The sequence below is a fragment of the Seriola aureovittata genome, chromosome 10 (assembly GCF_021018895.1).
Source record: "Seriola aureovittata isolate HTS-2021-v1 ecotype China chromosome 10, ASM2101889v1, whole genome shotgun sequence".
In the NCBI taxonomy this organism is placed as follows: domain Eukaryota; kingdom Metazoa; phylum Chordata; class Actinopteri; order Carangiformes; family Carangidae; genus Seriola; species Seriola aureovittata.
In genome coordinates, this window is record NC_079373.1 from 16,066,323 (window position 1) to 16,086,600 (window position 20,278).

General features: G+C 36.2%; 2 protein-coding genes across 3 annotated transcripts in view; one reads left to right on the forward strand and one right to left on the reverse strand.

Annotated features, from left to right (window-relative positions):
* Positions 1-17,852, forward strand: part of LOC130176365 (transcription factor Maf) — a 54,469-nt gene extending 36,617 nt beyond the window's left edge. The window contains exon 3 of one of the 2 annotated variants that reach the window (XM_056387403.1): positions 17,720-17,852. Coding sequence is in view for 1 of the 2 variants with exons in the window: in XM_056387401.1 (XP_056243376.1) it covers positions 17,720-17,780 (61 nt within the window). In the remaining variant the exon portion in view is untranslated. The remainder of the gene's footprint in view (positions 1-17,719) is intronic. The other variant, XM_056387401.1, reaches the window with a different exon arrangement.
* The window catches only part of wwox (WW domain containing oxidoreductase), a 134,308-nt gene continuing 131,567 nt past the window's right edge, over positions 17,538-20,278 (reverse strand). The window contains exon 9 of the mRNA XM_056387400.1: positions 17,538-19,186. Within this exon, the coding sequence (XP_056243375.1) occupies positions 18,995-19,186 (192 nt within the window). The 3' untranslated portion in view covers positions 17,538-18,994. The remainder of the gene's footprint in view (positions 19,187-20,278) is intronic.

Consider the following 20,278-nt stretch of genomic DNA (forward strand, 5'->3'; position numbering starts at 1 on the left):
AGAGAGATCTGTTATCCACTGTCCTCATGATCACCGTGGAGCACGCTGCTGTTCGGTGTGTGTGTGTGTGTGTGTGTGCGTGCGTGCGTGTGTGTGTGTGTGTGTGTGTGTGTGTGTGTGCGTGCGTGCGTGTGTGCGTGCGTGTGTGTGTGTGTGTGTGTGTGTGTGTATCTGTGTGTGCGCACGCGCATGCATGTGTACGAGTAGGCCAACTTCCACCCATGCTGATGTCAGCATGATTTATGCACCAATCAGATTAGCTCTGAGAGAGAGAGAATGAGAGAAAGAGAGTGGGGAGGGGGCGTTAGACTGCTGGTTTATCGTCATGTTTTTCATCTCGTATTTGGATGAATCCCAATGAGGATGTAACAATAACTAAAAATCACTTTCATTGATGCATTTTTGTATTTGACCCACATGCTCTCTTACTGTATCTGTACATGTACAGTAGTATGTATTCACTCCATACAGATGAGCACAATTAAGAGAATACATAGTCTACACTACCTGCCAAACAACACACATCAGCTCGGCCATATAGAAATATGAAATCACTACCTTCACATTAATACAAATATTTTTCTGGTATTGATACATAACAGGGGAGGGCAAAAGTGAAGGCAGCTTTCCCCTCGCTTCATTTCATACAGTAATTTCCATATGAATAAGGAGCCCTATGTAATCACAAATGTTCATGACTGACTGACTGAGTGATCATATTTCCACCATTGGTCAGCCGAATGCAGCGTGACTGAGTTTCCCTATTGGCCGATGCTCTTTCAAAATGAATTGGCATAAACAGTTTCTTTTAGGGGGTGTTTTCAGCCTGCAATGTTGCCAAGTAGTGTATTAGTCGCTGGATTTAGAGACTGTTTTTCAAACAAGACAGTTTACCGCGCTGCCCTGGTTTCCCAGCTGCTTCTAAACACAAATTCACAAACACTGTAAATAAAATAATCAAAGTGATGTTCGGTGTTAAGGACTGTGTCCCATTGATACGCATTAAAGCTCCGCATTACGAGTGTTATTTCATTTGATAACATGATACAGACATATCGGCAGAATACGAGTCCCGTGAAAGCTGACAAACATGAATCATTATCCAGGCCTCCGACAAACACATCAGTCGGTCCAGACTTAGCTACATGTATGGTCCAGTCAGTGTTTCCAGTGGCTTCCAGTAGCACACCCAAAAATACAGCACACACAAGCAGGGAGACATCAGATGTGAAAGCAGTGGCTTTCTGGGGGTGGCACAACAGATTTAATGCATCATTAGGGCCACCATTGTTTCCTGTCGGACCTGAACTCTTTAAGCTCAACTTTCTCTTGACTCGGTTGCTGCTTCAGCTCTGAGACTCAACTCACTCTGACTCCTGTCTCACTTTGGAAGAGACAAAATCTCTCCTGTTTTCTCTCAGCTGCACAAATCCTCCCTAAAATCCACACAATCCACACTCTATAAAAAAAAATTGTGTGTGTGCGTGTGTGTGTGTGTGGTTTGTTCAGTGCCCTGGCCTGCTCTAACAGAGGGTTGAGTGATGTCACAGCAGACTGCATTTTAATAGAGAGGGAAGCAATTAGAGAGGGGACAGGGCGAGAGGTGGAGAGATGGAGGGGCTGTCTCTGTGACACACAGTACGCACAGTTCACACAGACTCTCTCTCTCTCTCTCACACACACGCACACACACACACACACACACACACACACACCCACACACACACACCCACACACACACCCTCACACTCATTACTAAGGATGAGTTAATTAATTGCACAGTGATTCACGGTACTTGTAATTAATCTCGTAGGTATGCGAGTGTGTTTTTGAGAGGTGACTCTTCTGCCTTCCATTTATAATACACACACACACACACACACACACACACAACACACACACACACACACACACACACACACACAGTCGCTCTTCAAGTGAACACACACATTTCCATTCTTTCGGCATTACAAAGCAGACTTTCTCAATGATGCTTCACAAAAACTAGAGTATCTTCTTATTAATCAAGTTGTTGTTGTTACTGGTAGTATTGGCAGTTTTGGCCTAAGGCTTTTTTACCCCATATTCTTGGGCTTAAATTTATTTATTGCTAATTAGATTTATTGCTGTTTAAAATGATTTATTGCCTCTTATCTTTCACTTCAGGTGCAAATTTTATGTTTTACTGTTTGTCTAATTCTCTAAAATGTTGAATTTCTGACTCACCTTTACAGAACCTTTTGTTGTTCTGCAAAGGTACTTCTCATTGTCCAATGGTTGAATCAAAGTAAAAATGAATATATTTCTATAAGACTTTAACCAACGCCTTTATGTGTGTGTAACCTTATACCCATGGGGGAGGTGTATCTCACTGAATAGACAGTAAAACAGTGGGAACTCACATTATGCAGGTAAATAAATGACAGAGATGAAGCTATGAGGTCATCAAGCTTTTCCAGTGCTGTGTATTTTGGCTTTGTGCTTTATTTGGTTAAAAGGCTTTTCACCTAAACAGCCCCAATTATGGAGAGAGACAGAGAGAAAATGTACCGGTGTAATGTTCAGTTACATCATGTCCCGACAGGCATGGCTTTTATTCCTCCTCAGAGCTCTTAGCACGTTCCTTTCTTTTTTTTTTTGGATTGGTCCGGTTGAAAAATTATGCGTATTAATCTTGGCCTCCTCTACCCATGATCCTTTGCATTTATCAGCGTGAGCAGGAGTGGTGGAGCAATCACATTTGGAAATTAAACAAATAAAAAAGTTGAAGATAGCTGAGTGAGTGATGAGGCTGGCCAATTGGTAGCAGCATAAATCTCCGCCTGTCACCACCCCACCTCTGCCTACACACATTTGGATATTGTTATGATTTTACCGTGTTTGCATATATGAGCCTAATTTATTAGAATCAAACACCATCAGGCTTATTTACAAGCAAGTTCTGGTCTGCTGCCAATAAGCCCATTAAGTGCATTGTTGGAGAGTGGTTATATGATCAAATACACAATAGTAATCGTGAGTGGAGAGAGGCCGGAGCGTTTCTCAATGAGGTGATTATCCACGTGCAGGTTATTGTGCTATTTCAGCATGACATGTAAATCTGCATCACACAGTCAATCACAGCTTGAGTCTGCTGTCAGCACAGTGATGCGTGAAAGTGATGAGGGGAAAATAACAGAACAAGAAACTGGTGCAAGAAAAATTGAGAGATAGGCTTCTCTGCACTACTGTTTGGGAGAAAGAAATGAAAGACAATGTTTTTTTTTTGCCTTTGCGCGTATAATGTTTTCAGTCTGTCCGTCCCATTCTCTTGCACTCGGTACCTCAGTAGCGGCTTTCTTCAAATTTGGCACAAACAAGAATGATGAAGTGATTCGAATTTTGTGATCAAAGGTGACGGTCACCGTGACCTCACAAAACACATTTTTGGCGATAATTCAACAATCCATACCCTGATTATGATAAAATACACTCAGTGCTTTTTATTAAATTCCTTCAAAGTCACTTCACTACATTTATTATATGAGTCTGATAAGACATAGAAGTAAAATGTAACTTGATTGGTTGTTTGATAAAACCATAAGACAGTTATTTCTAGTTTTTAAGAGCATACAATCTCATTGGCTCCAAATTGTCCCAAATAGAAGAGACGGAAGAGGACATGAGACAATTCTTCACGCTTAACCCCTTCCCTCCTCACCCCCCCCATCTTTTTCCCCCTATCAATCTTTTCTTCCGTCTCCTGCCTTGCTTTCTTTGCGCTATGATGCCCATAGTTTTAAACATAACCAGTAAAGTTGCTTGAGTTTATGCACCACATGTATTTGAGTTGCAAAGGGGCACGAGTGTTTCGTAAGTATGGCTGTGTATATAACCACATTACATTTTTGGTACTAACCATGAATGTGTTCAAAGCACCAAGCATCAAAAACTGGACATCAAATATCTGATTCTATTCTTTGATCATACATTTGATTACTTTCAAATTTAGCAAATTTTAGACTTTTTATTATGTAAATTCCCTTCTTTCTACAACGGCTTATGTTTAGACAAAATGTGACATTTTGAGAAGGTTAGCTTCTTATGGCGAAATAGCATGCGTAGTAGCATACTTTAAATTATATCAAAAAATATTGTTTTGCACCAGTATTGATAATTTTCAATCATACCCGGCCCTAGTTGTATGGACTACCGTCTGGCTAGCAGCCAGGTAAACTTGCGGTCTACAAGAAATCATACAGACATACTCAAGACCACACACACACACAGCGACTGACAAAAAACGAGACAGAGAGAGCAGGGGTCCGGGGCTAAGTAAGTGGTGCACCAGGTTATGCGTCATTTACCACGGCTCAATAACAACCTTTCTCTCCGCCCGACACACCTGGTCACACAAAATGACACTCGCTGTCCTCTAAGAACACATACACACATAGACCATATCTCCTTTCACCCTATGGTGGCCTTAACCAGACACGTTACATCCCCACTCCGCTATCTGCTTGTGACAGATGTATTTATGTAATGGTTTTGATAGGTATTGATTCTCACAGCAGAGCCAGTTAAGAAACAGAGAAAAATGAGATTTCAAAATCAACATGGCTGGGGGTGGGGGTGTTTGGTAGAGATGATGCCTAACAAGACAGCAAGAGACACAGGGAGAAAAAGGTGAGGGAGAAAAAGCTGTGTGCGTTTAGAGCTGTGAGTCAGCAGTGACGCAGGAACCTCGAGAGGAAGAAGCTCAAGTTGAAAGCACACACAAGATGAGCACTTGATTCACAAAAAAAGAGATGGGACAGGCTGAAAACACGCATGAAAACTGTGTGTGTGTGTGTGTGTGTGTGTGTGTGTGTGTGTGTGTGTGTGTGTGTGTGTGTGTGTGTGTGTGTGTGTGTGTGTGTGTGTGTGTGTGTGTGTGTGTTTGGACTGGGATGATCACGTGTGTGTGTGTGTGTGTGACCTTGGCTTGGCCCGGTGGTAAAGTGGGGCGTCCAGAGAGTCAGTGTGTGAGCAGCCAAGCGTTCTCCCTCAGATTAGCAGGCTTTATTACTGCCACCAACCACTGGCCTGACAAATCCTCTTATTTCATTTTACCTTCCTTTACCTCTGCCTTGCTCTTTCTCTTTTCCTCACTCTTTTATTTCCCTAAAACCTCCCTCCCCCTCTTTTCTCCCGACTCCGCAGTAGCTTTCCATGCTTCACCTTGCACCCCGCCTGGCTCGTGCTCAGTTTTCCCTCGCAGTTTAACAGCCCTATTTTCTGTTTCCTCTGTGTTTTCTCCTCATTGTCTTTCCATCTTGTGTATGGCTCTGCTCACACCTATACAGCTCTTTTTCTACCTTCCTCCACCCCACCTCTTGTTCCGCTCCTCCCTCTATCTCTCCCCTCCCTCCCTCTCTATAGTGTGATGAATCTGTGGACAGGGGCTAATAATTGTACTTCAGCCCAAGTGCCCATTTTTCTTTGTGTTTGAAAGCTGTGACAGGCAGGAGCTCTTTTTTTTCTCTACCCCCCATCCCTCCTCTCCTCCTCTCTCCCTCCCTCTCTCTCTCTTTTCTTTCTATCTTCACACAATGGGTGAGTAAAATAACTCAGGGTTTACAAGGTCATGCTGTCTAGCGGTGAGGACACGCTGGGGATTTGGGGCTGGAAGGATTTCCTCAAAGGTGCCGTGTTGAGACTTCAATAAAAACAGAGAAAGTTATAGATTGCACAAGCAGATCTACAGGGGGAAATAAGTGCATTTGATAGTGAACAGGCTCAGTGAATCACAGCTATCTGGATCCAAAGTTTGTTTGTTTTTTTTACAAAAGAGCATGCAAAAGACTGAAGCGGGTAGAAACATCTACTTTGTTGCATGTGCCAACAACTCCAGTATCTTGATAACACACAACTGTCATCATTTGCACAGAGACGACTATGTAAAATGATATATTTCCTGCCATATAGAAAATCCACGTCTTATTTGCAGTGTGGTTCTGAGCAGTGTGTTGTTTTAATACTGTGCCAAACAGTGAAGGATGTCTATTTCGGTGCTACTGGTTCATTACATCTCGTAGAGGCGTGCATCCGGCACAGTGAGATGGGGCAACCTCTCTGTTTACCTGTTTACCTCTAAACACACACACATGCGCGCGCACATACACACACACACACACGCTATATTGGTTTTGTCATCCTGCAAGTGAGTTAAAATTAGATCTTTAAAAATCTGCAAAACATATAAAACATAGAAAATAGAGGTTTTATTTTGACAAGCAGATTTTTATATTAAAATGTACTAATTTAGTACAGATGCGTCTGGGGGAATGATCAGCTAATTTTTCTTCTGCCCACAGTTATTAAAAATATATAATCTCAGGCTCCGTCCAAAAAGAAAAAAAAAGCAGACTGCAAGCAAAGCACATGTGCAGATATTGAAAGGAAATAATATTTTCATCGACTCTACAGAGGTACTTAATGAAAATTGATCAACAGTTTTAATCACAATGTCATCTTCAAAAAGAGGGAGGTGGAACGGGAGCAGGGAGTAGGGAAGAGAACAGGAAGCAAGACTTTATTGCCTGCTGTAGTTAGATGGTAAATTTCCTCCTGGCAGATATTTATTGAGTTAGTTGAGTCTAGAGAGAGCTTTAACATTGATTGTGATCATTAAATATATCCGCTCGAAATGGCAACATGGCATTCCCTCAGTCAATGGAGCCAATAGGAGCAGAACAAAGGCATAATCAAATCAATCCTCTCATAATTATTCTTTGAGAGGTGAAATTAATCACAAGAAGAAATAAAAACAATAATGGAAAATGAAATGGTCAGTCGTAAACAATTACTGCCCAAATTGAAATAAACTCAGTGAAGGGAGAAAATCAACTATAAATCCAACTAATTAAAATAGCACTCTAATGTATCTTGGTTATTTGGTTTACACCGGTTTCCAGTTATTATATTGTCTTGTTCTGTTATTATAAGAGAGAGATAAAGAGACCGAGACATGATGAAAGACAGGAAGAGAAAGTGTGTGTGAGTGTACGAGGCCCAGACTGTGGGTCAAAGGATCAAGGTCCTCCTCTTGTGAGAGCCGCGCTTCACTCTCCTCCCTGCTTGCTGAGAGGAAGTGTAGCTTATTGATTAGCTATCAGATTATTCCGATACAGCCTGATCGATAGGACTTTGTATGAAAGCCAGGCAGGACCCTCCCTCTTCACTCAGGCACACACACCCATGGATCTGCCACTGCAGTGTCCAGCCACACAGACGTCTGGTTGTTTGTTGTTCTCCTGAAGATTCTCCTTTGTGTCTTGAGTCCGCCCCTCCAATCGAAGGCTTCCTCAAACGCTCTGTCTGTTCTCTATATCCCCACTTTTACAGAGTTGTCATCGACAAGCTTGGCTTTGCTGCCTAGAAATCAGTTATATGTGAATTTTGGTGTATACTGTCTGTGTGAATTGGTTGAAATGTTCTTCCGACTTCCGACTGACAACATGTGAAGTGGGCAGGCAACAGTTTAAAAACTTACTTAAAAACTTGGAGGAAAGATTCCCTAAAAAAATGTTTGTGTTAATTTTTAGTGTGTTTCCAGCATATAGCCTTCATCGTTATTATCAAATTGTACAGTATGGTCACAAACAGCTGATATTATTCTTGTGCTTATTTTATTTTCCAGTTTCAGACTTTTTTTTTTTTACATGGGGGGGGGGGGGTTTGTAATCTCAGTTGTGGAATTACTCTCTTTAGGATCAGGTTGTGAGACTATAAATTGTAACCATCTTAACAGGTTTTCTGCTCTAGAATCACTTTGAATAATTTTATATTTCACTAGAATAGAGTGTGACACAATGCAGGTGTCAGATCTGAGTTTTGAGACCAGATAAGGCAGGAAATTTGCAGCGGAGCAGCTGTCTCTGCGGATGTAGAGCGGGATGTCCCCTAACTGCAGGGTTGGTGGGTTCAATCCTTGGCTCCTCCTGTCCAAATGTTGAAGTGTCCTTGGGCAAGGACGCTGAACTCCCAAACTAGCGCCTCGCATGGCATCTCCACTGCCATCAGTGTGTGAGTGTGTGTTAGGCAATGGCTGAATGAGAGGTGAATTGCAAAGCTCTATGGGAGAAAAACAAAACACAGCAAGACAGACAGAGGGAAACTGAACAGGTGACATGCTAAACACTCACTAACTGGGAAATACATGTGTTCAAAGCTGAACCAGGCAGACACTGGGGAAAGAGACTTGTGTCAAGGCCCAGGAGCCTGAAGATAAAAGAAACACGTGGTGAAATTATGCTCTATCAGTCATTAACAATCAGTCTAATTCTTGTGGATGTCAAATTTGTACTTAAACACAGATGTTATTCAGACTATTTTTATTACTGGTGTGTTGAGGCAGAGGAGAGGGACGTTCTCTGCAGTTTTATAAAAAATGCTTTTCTTGTTTTCTCACTCGATTCCTCGCTGAGACACCGACTTCTCTTGCCTTGTGTGTGTGTATCTCGGTTCCAGGTATGTACTGTGCTGTGAAAGGACAATGATAAGACACCTGTGTTCTTGGTACAGTACAGATTATAACAGGGCAGGACACCTGTGTCAGTTTCTGCGCAGGCCACAGCTGTGTAAAGGCATGGCATGTTTCTGACGTACTAAACTATGAAGTTTCTATGATATTTACACCTTTAAATACTATGACACTTCAACTCGTCTAAAAACTTCTCATTAACTAATCCTTATGGCAACAAATGTCACTCTACACACATCATTTCTTCCACGGAGAAGGAAAATTTGTTTTCTTTCAGGCAATGTGTTTACAAAAGCACTTGCAGATTTTTTTACGTTTTTATTCCTTACTATACTATGACATTTTTAGACGTTTTTATGCCTTACTATAGTATGACGTTTTTATTCCTTACTATACTATGACATTTTTAGACGTTTTTAAGCCCTTCTATACTATGATGTTTTCATGTTTTACTATACTATGACGAGGTCCAATTTTTATGCCTTACTATAGTATGAGGTTTATGCCTTATTATACTGTGATGTTTTATTGACATTTTTATGTATGTTATCTTTACTATGGCATTTTTAGATGTTTTTATGCCTTACTATACTATGACATTTTTTGACGTTTTTATGCCTTACTATACGATGACATTTTTTGACGTTTTTATTCCTTACTATACTATGACGTTTTGTTTCACATTTTTATGCCTTATTATACTATGACATTTTTAGACGTTTTTATGCCTTAATATACTATGACATTTTTTGATGCTTTTACCCTTTACTACACTATGACATTTTTTGATGTTTTTACGCCTTCCTACACTATGACATTTTTTGATGTTTTTACGCCTTACTATACTATGACATTTTTAGACGTTTTTATGCCTTACTATACTATGACATTTTTTGACGTTTTTATGCCTTACTATAGTATGAGGTTTATGCCTTACTATACTGTGATGTTTTATTGACGTTTTTATTCCTTACTATACTATGACATTTTCTGACGTTTTTATTCCTTACTATAGTATGACGTTTTTTGACGTTTTTATTCCTTACTATACTATGACGTTTTGTTTCACATTTTTATGCCTTACTATACTATGACATTTTTTGAAATTTTTATTCCTTACTTTACTATGGCATTTTTAGACGTTTTTATGCCTTACTATACTATGACATTTTTAGATGTTTTTATGCCTTACTATACTATGACATTTTTTGACATTTTTATGCCTTACTATACTATGACATTTTTAGACGTTTTTATGCCTTACTATACTATGACATTTTTTGACGTTTTTATGCCTTACTATACTATGACATTTTTAGACTTTTTAATGCCTTACTATACTATGACATTTTTTGACGTTTTAATGCCTTACTATACTATGACATTTTTAGACGTTTTTATGCCTTACTATACTATGACGTTTTTTGACGTTTTTATTCCTTACTATACTATGACGTTTTGTTTCACATTTTTATGCCTTACTATACTATGACATTTTTAGACGTTTTTATGCCTTACTATACTATGACATTTTTAGACGTTTTTATGCCTTACTGTGACATTTTTTGACATTTTTATTCCTTACTATACTATGACATTTTTAGACGTTTTTATTCCTTACTATACTATGACATTTTTTGACGTTTTTATGCCTTACTATACTATGACATTTTTTGACTTTTTAATGCCTTACTATACTATGACATTTTTTGACGTTTTAATGCCTTACTATACTATGACATTTTTTGACGTTTTTATGCCTTACTATACTATGACATTTTTTGACTTTTTAATGCCTTACTATACTATGACATTTTTTGACGTTTTAATGCCTTACTATACTATGATGTTTTTTGACGTTTTTATGCCTTACTATACTATGACGTTTTGTTTCACATTTTTATGCCTTACTATACTATGACATTTTTAGACGTTTTTATGCCTTACTATACTATGACATTTTTTGATGTTTTTACGCCTTACTACACTATGACATTTTTTGATGTTTTTACGCCTTCCTATACTATGACGTTTTTTGATGTTTTTATTCCTTACTATAGTATGACATTTTTTGACATTTTTATTCCTTACCATAGTATGACGTTTTTTGACGTTTTTATTCCTTACTATACTATGACGTTTTGTTTCACATTTTTATGCCTTACTATACTATGACGTTTTTGACGTTTTTATTCCTTACTATACTATGACATTTTTTGACATTTTTATTCCTTACTATACTATGACATTTTTAGACTTTTTAATGCCTTACTATACTATGACATTTTTTGACGTTTTAATGCCTTACTATACTATGACATTTTTTGATGTTTTAATCCCCTACTATACTATGACGTTTTGTTTCACATTTTTATGCCTTACTATACTATGACATTTTTAGATGTTTTTACGCCTTACTATACTATGAAATTTTTTGACGTTTTTATGCCTTACTATACTATGACGTTTTTTGACGTTTTTATTCCTTACTATACTATGACATTTTTAGACGTTTTTATGCCTTACTATACTATGACATTTTTTGACGTTTTTATGCCTTACTATACTATGACATTTTTTGACGTTTTAATGCCTTACTATACTATGACATTTTTAGACGTTTTTATGCCTTACTATACTATGAAATTTTTTGACGTTTTTATGCCTTACTATACTATGACGTTTTTTGACGTTTTTATTCCTTACTATACTATGACATTTTTAGACGTTTTTATGCCTTACTATACTATGACATTTTTAGACTTTTTAATGCCTTACTATACTATGACATTTTTTGACGTTTTAATGCCTTACTATACTATGACATTTTTGGACGTTTTTATGCCTTACTATACTATGACGTTTTTTGACGTTTTTATTCCTTACTATACTATGACGTTTTGTTTCACATTTTTATGCCTTACTTTACTATGACATTTTTAGACGTTTTTATGCCTTACTATACTATGACATTTTTAGACGTTTTTATGCCTTACTGTGACATTTTTTGACATTTTTATTCCTTACTATACTATGACATTTTTAGACGTTTTTATGCCTTACTGTGACATTTTTTGACATTTTTATTCCTTACTATACTATGACATTTTTAGACGTTTTTATTCCTTACTATACTATGACATTTTTTGACGTTTTTATGCCTTACTATACTATGACATTTTTTGACTTTTTAATGCCTTACTATACTATGACATTTTTTGACGTTTTAATGCCTTACTATACTATGATGTTTTTTGACGTTTTTATGCCTTACTATACTATGACGTTTTTTGACGTTTTTATGCCTTACTATACTATGACGTTTTGTTTCACATTTTTATGCCTTACTATACGATGACATTTTTAGACGTTTTTATGCCTTACTATACTATGACATTTTTTGATGTTTTTACGCCTTACTACACTATGACATTTTTTGATGTTTTTACGCCTTCCTATACTATGACGTTTTTTGATGTTTTTATTCCTTACTATAGTATGACATTTTTTGACATTTTTATTCCTTACCATAGTATGACGTTTTTGACGTTTTTATGCCTTACTATACTATGACATTTTTAGACTTTTTAATGCCTTACTATACTATGACATTTTTTGACGTTTTAATGCCTTACTATACTATGACATTTTTAGACGTTTTTATGCCTTACTATACTATGACGTTTTTTGACGTTTTTATTCCTTACTATACTATGATGTTTTGTTTCACATTTTTATGCCTTACTATACTATGACATTTTTAGACGTTTTTATGCCTTACTGTGACATTTTTTGACATTTTTATTCCTTACTATACTATGACATTTTTAGACGTTTTTATTCCTTACTATACTATGACATTTTTTGACGTTTTTATTCCTTACTATAGTATGACATTTTTTTACATTTTTATTCCTTACCATAGTATGATGTTTTTTGACGTTTTTATTCCTTACTATACTATGACGTTTTGTTTCACATTTTTATGCCTTACTATACTATGACGTTTTTGACGTTTTTATTCCTTACTATACTATGACATTTTTTGACATTTTTATTCCTTACTATACTATGACATTTTTAGACTTTTTAATGCCTTACTATACTATGACATTTTTTGACGTTTTAATGCCTTACTATACTATGACATTTTTGGACGTTTTTATGCCTTACTATACTATGACGTTTTTTGACGTTTTTATTCCTTACTATACTATGACGTTTTGTTTCACATTTTTATGCCTTACTATACTATGACATTTTTAGACGTTTTTATGCCTTACTATACTATGACATTTTTAGACGTTTTTATGCCTTACTGTGACATTTTTTGACATTTTTATTCCTTACTATACTATGACATTTTTAGACGTTTTTATTCCTTACTATACTATGACATTTTTTGACGTTTTTATGCCTTACTATACTATGACATTTTTTGACTTTTTAATGCCTTACTATACTATGACATTTTTTGACGTTTTAATGCCTTACTATACTATGATGTTTTTTGACGTTTTTATGCCTTACTATACTATGACGTTTTTTGACGTTTTTATGCCTTACTATACTATGACGTTTTGTTTCACATTTTTATGCCTTACTATACTATGACATTTTTAGACGTTTTTATGCCTTACTATACTATGACATTTTTTGATGTTTTTACGCCTTACTACACTATGACATTTTTTGATGTTTTTACGCCTTCCTATACTATGACGTTTTTTGATGTTTTTATTCCTTACTATAGTATGACATTTTTTGACATTTTTATTCCTTACCATAGTATGACGTTTTTTGACGTTTTTATGCCTTACTATACTATGACATTTTTAGACTTTTTAATGCCTTACTATACTATGACATTTTTTGACGTTTTAATGCCTTACTATACTATGACATTTTTAGACGTTTTTATGCCTTACTATACTATGACGTTTTTTGACGTTTTTATTCCTTACTATACTATGATGTTTTGTTTCACATTTTTATGCCTTACTATACTATGACGTTTTTTGACGTTTTTATTCCTTACTATACTATGATGTTTTGTTTCACATTTTTATGCCTTACTATACTATGACATTTTTAGACGTTTTTATGCCTTACTGTGACATTTTTTGACATTTTTATTCCTTACTATACTATGACATTTTTTGACGTTTTTATTCCTTACTATACTATGACATTTTTTGACGTTTTTATTCCTTACTATAGTATGACATTTTTTTACATTTTTATTCCTTACCATAGTATGATGTTTTTTGACGTTTTTATTCCTTACTATACTATGACGTTTTGTTTCACATTTTTATGCCTTACTATACTATGACGTTTTTTGACGTTTTTATTCCTTACTATACTATGACATTTTTTGACATTTTTATTCCTTACTATACTATGACATTTTTAGACTTTTTAATGCCTTACTATACTATGACATTTTTTGACGTTTTTATGCCTTACCATACTATGACATTTTTTGATGTTTTAATGCCTTACTATACTATGACGTTTTTTGACGTTTTTATTCCTTACTATACTATGACGTTTTGTTTCACATTTTTATGCCTTACTATACTATGACATTTTTAGACGTTTTTATTCCTTACTATACTATGACATTTTTTGACGTTTTAATGCCTTACTATACTATGACATTTTTTGACGTTTTTTGCCTTACTATACTATGACATTTTTTGACTTTTTAATGCCTTACTATACTATGACATTTTTTGACGTTTTAATGCCTTACTATACTATGATGTTTTTTGACGTTTTTATGCCTTACTATACTATGACGTTTTTTGATGTTTTTATTCCTTACTATAGTATGACATTTTTTGACATTTTTATTCCTTACCATAGTATGATGTTTTTTGACTTTTTATGCCTTACTATACTATGACATTTTTTGACGTTTTAATGCCTTACTATACTATGATGTTTTTTGACGTTTTTATGCTTACTATACTATGACATTTTTAGACTTTTTAATGCCTTACTATACTATGACATTTTTTGACGTTTTAATGCCTTACTATACTATGACATTTTTAGACGTTTTTATGCCTTACTATACTATGACGTTTTTTGACGTTTTTATTCCTTACTATACTATGATGTTTTGTTTCACATTTTTATGCCTTACTATACTATGACATTTTTAGACGTTTTTATGCCTTACTGTGACATTTTTTGACATTTTTATTCCTTACTATACTATGACATTTTTAGACGTTTTTATTCCTTACTATACTATGACATTTTTAGACGTTTTTATTCCTTACTATAGTATGACATTTTTTTACATTTTTATTCCTTACCATAGTATGATGTTTTTTGACGTTTTTATTCCTTACTATACTATGACGTTTTGTTTCACATTTTTATGCCTTACTATACTATGACGTTTTTGACGTTTTTATTCCTTACTATACTATGACATTTTTTGACATTTTTATTCCTTACTATACTATGACATTTTTAGACTTTTTAATGCCTTACTATACTATGACATTTTTTGACGTTTTAATGCCTTACCATACTATGACATTTTTTGATGTTTTAATGCCTTACTATACTATGACGTTTTTTGACGTTTTTATTCCTTACTATACTATGACGTTTTGTTTCACATTTTTATGCCTTACTATACTATGACATTTTTAGACGTTTTTATTCCTTACTATACTATGACATTTTTTGACGTTTTAATGCCTTACTATACTATGACATTTTTTGACGTTTTTATGCCTTACTATACTATGACATTTTTTGACTTTTTAATGCCTTACTATACTATGACATTTTTTGACGTTTTTAATGCCTTACTATACTATGATGTTTTTTGACGTTTTTATGCCTTACTATACTATGACGTTTTTTGATGTTTTTATTCCTTACTATAGTATGACATTTTTTGACATTTTTATTCCTTACCATAGTATGATGTTTTTTGACCTTTTTATGCCTTACTATACTATGACATTTTTTGACGTTTTTAATGCCTTACTATACTATGATGTTTTTTGACGTTTTTATGCCTTACTACACTATGACATTTTTTGATGTTTTTACGCCTTCCTATACTATGACGTTTTTTGATGTTTTTATTCCTTACTATAGTATGACATTTTTTGATATTTTTATTCCTTACCATAGTATGACGTTTTTTGACGTTTTTATTCCTTACTATACTATGACATTTTTTGACGTTTTTATGCCTTACTATACTATGACATTTTTTGACTTTTTAATGCCTTACAATACTATGACATTTTTTGACGTTTTAATGCCTTACTATACTATGACATTTTTTGACGTTTTTATGCCTTACTATACTATGACATTTTTTGACTTTTTAATGCCTTACTATACTATGACATTTTTATTCCTTACCATAGTATGACGTTTTTTGACATTTTTATTTCTTACTATACTATGACGTTTTGTTTCACATTTTTATGCCTTACTATACTATGACACTTTTGACATTTTTATTCCTTACTATACTATGACATTTTTTGACATTTTTATGCCTTACGCACTTCTATACTATGATGTTTTCATGTTTTACTATACTATGACGAGATCCAAATCTTTATTATTACAATTATTATTTTTCTTACATGGTTTTCGGGCAATATGCTTACAAAAGCACAGGGATTCACAGAATTTGCTCAGTGAGCCTCAGAACGATGGGAGTACCCTCTTACTGCCCTATGGACTGCAATGCAAATTCAGAGCGGATTTTCAGCAAAAGCCTTTTTTTTTAAACTCACTCCTATTTCCACATTTTTAATGCTAGAAACACCACAGTGCACAGATTTGTGCAGGAAGGTCTTGTGGTGCTCAAGAAGTTATAATTTCGTTGATACAATCTATGGTTTTTAATTAAATCACAGTAGTACAAGAGGTCCGCTCAGCCATTTGGTTCTGTGTAAGTTGAAGTGTATTGTTAAATAAGTGACCATTCAATGTTGGGGTCCATGTACCCTGTTAGCTGAGTGGATATAGCGGATGCCATTTGTGCCGATAACTTTAACTGCGGATTGCCAGTTCGAATCTTGGTTAGGTTGGACTAATTGCTGCACGTCAATATAATAGTAGGTACTGAAAGCACATTAAACATACACATTAAATTGTTAACAACTCTGTGATATTGTTCGTAATTATTTTCTAATTTCTATGTAAGGTGTACACAAAGTCATTAATATCTCAAACACTTTTAAGGCTATAGACATGAAATTTGACAGATATGTGGGCCATGATGCCATGATGCAGTGCTTTGCATGCTCATAAATTAGTGTGATGGTGCCACCATTCTGCAAGATATCAGTGTTCAATGTGACTAATGATAATACTTTTATATCTATATTTTCTCTTAGATGTTCAGGTTCAGAGTCCTTGCTTTGACCAAGATAACATCCTTTTTTATGCATTTGTCAAAAGCAGTGACGGCAGCAATCACACTGTGACGTTTTTCACATTTGTATGCCTTACTATACTGCGACATTTTTTATGCCTTACTATACTATGATGTTTTATTGACATTTATAAGCTTTACCATACTATGACATTTTTTGACGTTTTTATGCCTTACTATACTATGACGTTTTTTGATGTTTTTATGCCTTACTATACTGATATTTTGTGAGTGTGTCTGCACAGGAGGGACAGAAAATACTGAAAAAAGAGACAGACTGTAAGGAGAGAGACAGTACAAGGTGAAAAATAGATGTCAAAAATAGGAATCATGAATTGCGGTTCAGTTATGTTTGTGTGTCATCCTGCTGCTTTTCTAAAATAAGGAATGACTCCTACAGGCAGCTGAAGGTTAAGGTTAGGGTTCGAGTGAAAGTGCAGGTCATCTGTGGGGTTGACTGCTTGATCTGTCCAGTTGCACACGGAACCTGAATGCTTTATACCGAGACAGAAGACATATGACCAAAGCAAAGACAAAAATGCTATTGTTTTATTACATGTATCATCAAGCAAAGTGTCTCTGTAGATGCCAGTCCTACTTAGTCAGACATCAGTGATCCTTACTTGTCAGGTCCATACACAAATATCTCCCCCTAATGGTCTGCAAATGAATGGACTTTTCACTTTCTGTGGTTGAAAGGATTTCACACACACTTTACTGTAAAACAGATTTTTATTGAATATTCTCTTTCTCTCCTTTTTGTTATTTTTTTGTTTTCACAGATATCATGACACTGGAATGCTGACGTTTCAAGAGCAACCTACGGCACCCAGACTGCCATAAAGCACAATGTCTCAACAGCGTCCCAACAGCGGCTTCAGGGCACCCAATCCACAGCAAACCCAAAGCCAGAGTTCAATATTAAAACAATGGTGAAAAAACAAAACAAAACAAAACAAACAAAAAAAAAAAAACAAGAGACTGAAATCACTCACATTTTTCTTGACAAACCACAAGGGAAGAAACACAGAAATTAAAGACCATAGCTCTGGAAATAAGATTCTCCACCATCTGTATTTGGTATTCAACTGGACACAGATCGTCCCATAAATACCTCCAAATTGTAATTAAGACTTACCAGAGTATAGATTATTAATACTTAGGTTGAGTCAAATAGCAAACAGAAAAAATATGATGTCCACACCCCTTTAGCACATGGCCAGAAATCAGGATATTGTAAATATTGTACAGTAAACAAATAGGGACATTGATAAGAAATAAAACTATTGCAGAATAATGTATATAGCCATAAGAATCATACCTCTAGTGTGTTTATATATCCATAAGTGTCACATGCCCATTACTCCTCATTTTTTCTGTGCCCAAAAAAGATTTAGCACAATGATTAACCAATGCTCTCTGTATCTCAATAGGAAACATCAACATCTACGTAGAGCTAGACAAGAGGATACTGAATATACAGACATTAATTGGGAAGACACAATATTTGCCATATAGTGCACTATTGCTGGAATCAGATGCATATGCCATAGAGTGTATGCTTATTAAGTAACTCTGTCTTGTTAACAACACAGGTCATTTGCTTTTTTGAACGTTGCTCTTTTAAATAAACTGTCATGGAATAGAGAAATTGGACAGAGTTATAAAAAGCTACAGAGACAAAAACAGAGACAGAACAAAGTTTAATAGATCCCTGAATTTGTCCCAAATCTTCTCCTGTCCCCCACCCCCCCACTGTAAACTACCACAGCAGAGCTTAACACAACTCAGACTTTGATTTATATTTTATCAATTGAGTGTATATGAAACCCCTTCCTGTACTGTATATGTAGTGTGTTTTAGCCCCCGTAGTGACGTGACACATCCAGATGGACGTCTGTGGTTTGGCAGCTCTCTTGTATAGTGCAGTCAGAGTACAGTTATCTTTTATTCAGTTTATACCTAACTGAACATCACCGTGACCCACCACCCTTCCTCTTTGATTCCTGTTTGGCTAGTCCCCCCCACTCCTCCTCGTCCTCCTCCTCCTTCGTCCATCAGAGGGCCTGTATGCCTGCTGACCTCTCAGCAACCAGACGTTCGCTCAGCTCCCACAGACTGGCAGCGTTGCTCTGGTCCTGGGCCTGGATGGACGGCAGGCAGCGGAAACAGTTGTTGAAGTACATGCCTCCCAACCCCTCCAGCTCCGGGGCTGCGGCACAGTACACCGTGGTGGCCGCCCCTTGTTGCTGCGGACAGAGAAACACACAGAAGGAGATACAAGTTCAGTGGGCGAATCCTGAGACTGACACAACGAGATGGCGTCAGCCTGCAGGAGGAGACAAATTACGGAGAACTCATCTACTGACACACAGACATTAGGACGTGTCCTGTCCAGAGAAAAAGAGAGAGGACGAACAGCGAACATTGCATCATGACCACATTGCTATGTCCTCTGTGAGACACACACACAGACACACACACACACACACACACACACACACACACACACACACACACAGACACACAGACAAAAGGAGACAGCAGGACAGTGTGTCCACAGGAAAACACAGAAACGCCGTCTCTCCCCTGCCCTGTAGCCCATGATGACTGGGTCATATTACCATGGGAACAGCATAACCCCTTACTGTACATATATTTATATACATATATTTATTTATTTATTTCTCTACCCGGTGTGTACAGGACCTCTGGCTGTATGGGACCAGGTGAATGCTACAGATGTATAGACTCACAATAGCAAACGTGAGAACATGGACAAGAAAATTACACCAGCTCCTGTATGGATGGGGATCAACAGGGAAACCACAACTATTATGTAAATCCTAAAAGAGCAGGTTTTAATGCCATGGTTACGAATATGTATATTTTCACATGATGTGCATATGGGTTTGGCCAGGCTTTCAAAGTTGAGTTGAGAATAAGTATTGGAAATGATGTAAGTACAATTCTGTATCTATGTGTTTAAATCAGAAGTTCGTTGGTTGTATTTTCACATACAATACACAAACACACACATGTCACAAGACCTTCCCTCCAGCTCTCTCTCAGTAAGGCCTCCCTCTCTCTTATTTTATAAGCGAGTTTAAACCTGAAAATCACTCGAGTCTCAACCCAGAAAATGACTCTGTTTCATGTTGTCTAAAGCCGAGACACGCTGTGAAAGAGAAACAGTATTTGGGCGCAACCTGCTAAGTTCTCAGATACACCCTGCCCCATCAGTCAGTAATTAGTAGGGATATTCTTGGAGGAGAGAGATTTCTGTGACATTTGAAAATGAAAGCTGAAACTGCAGCAGAATAAACACGTCAGAGAGAATT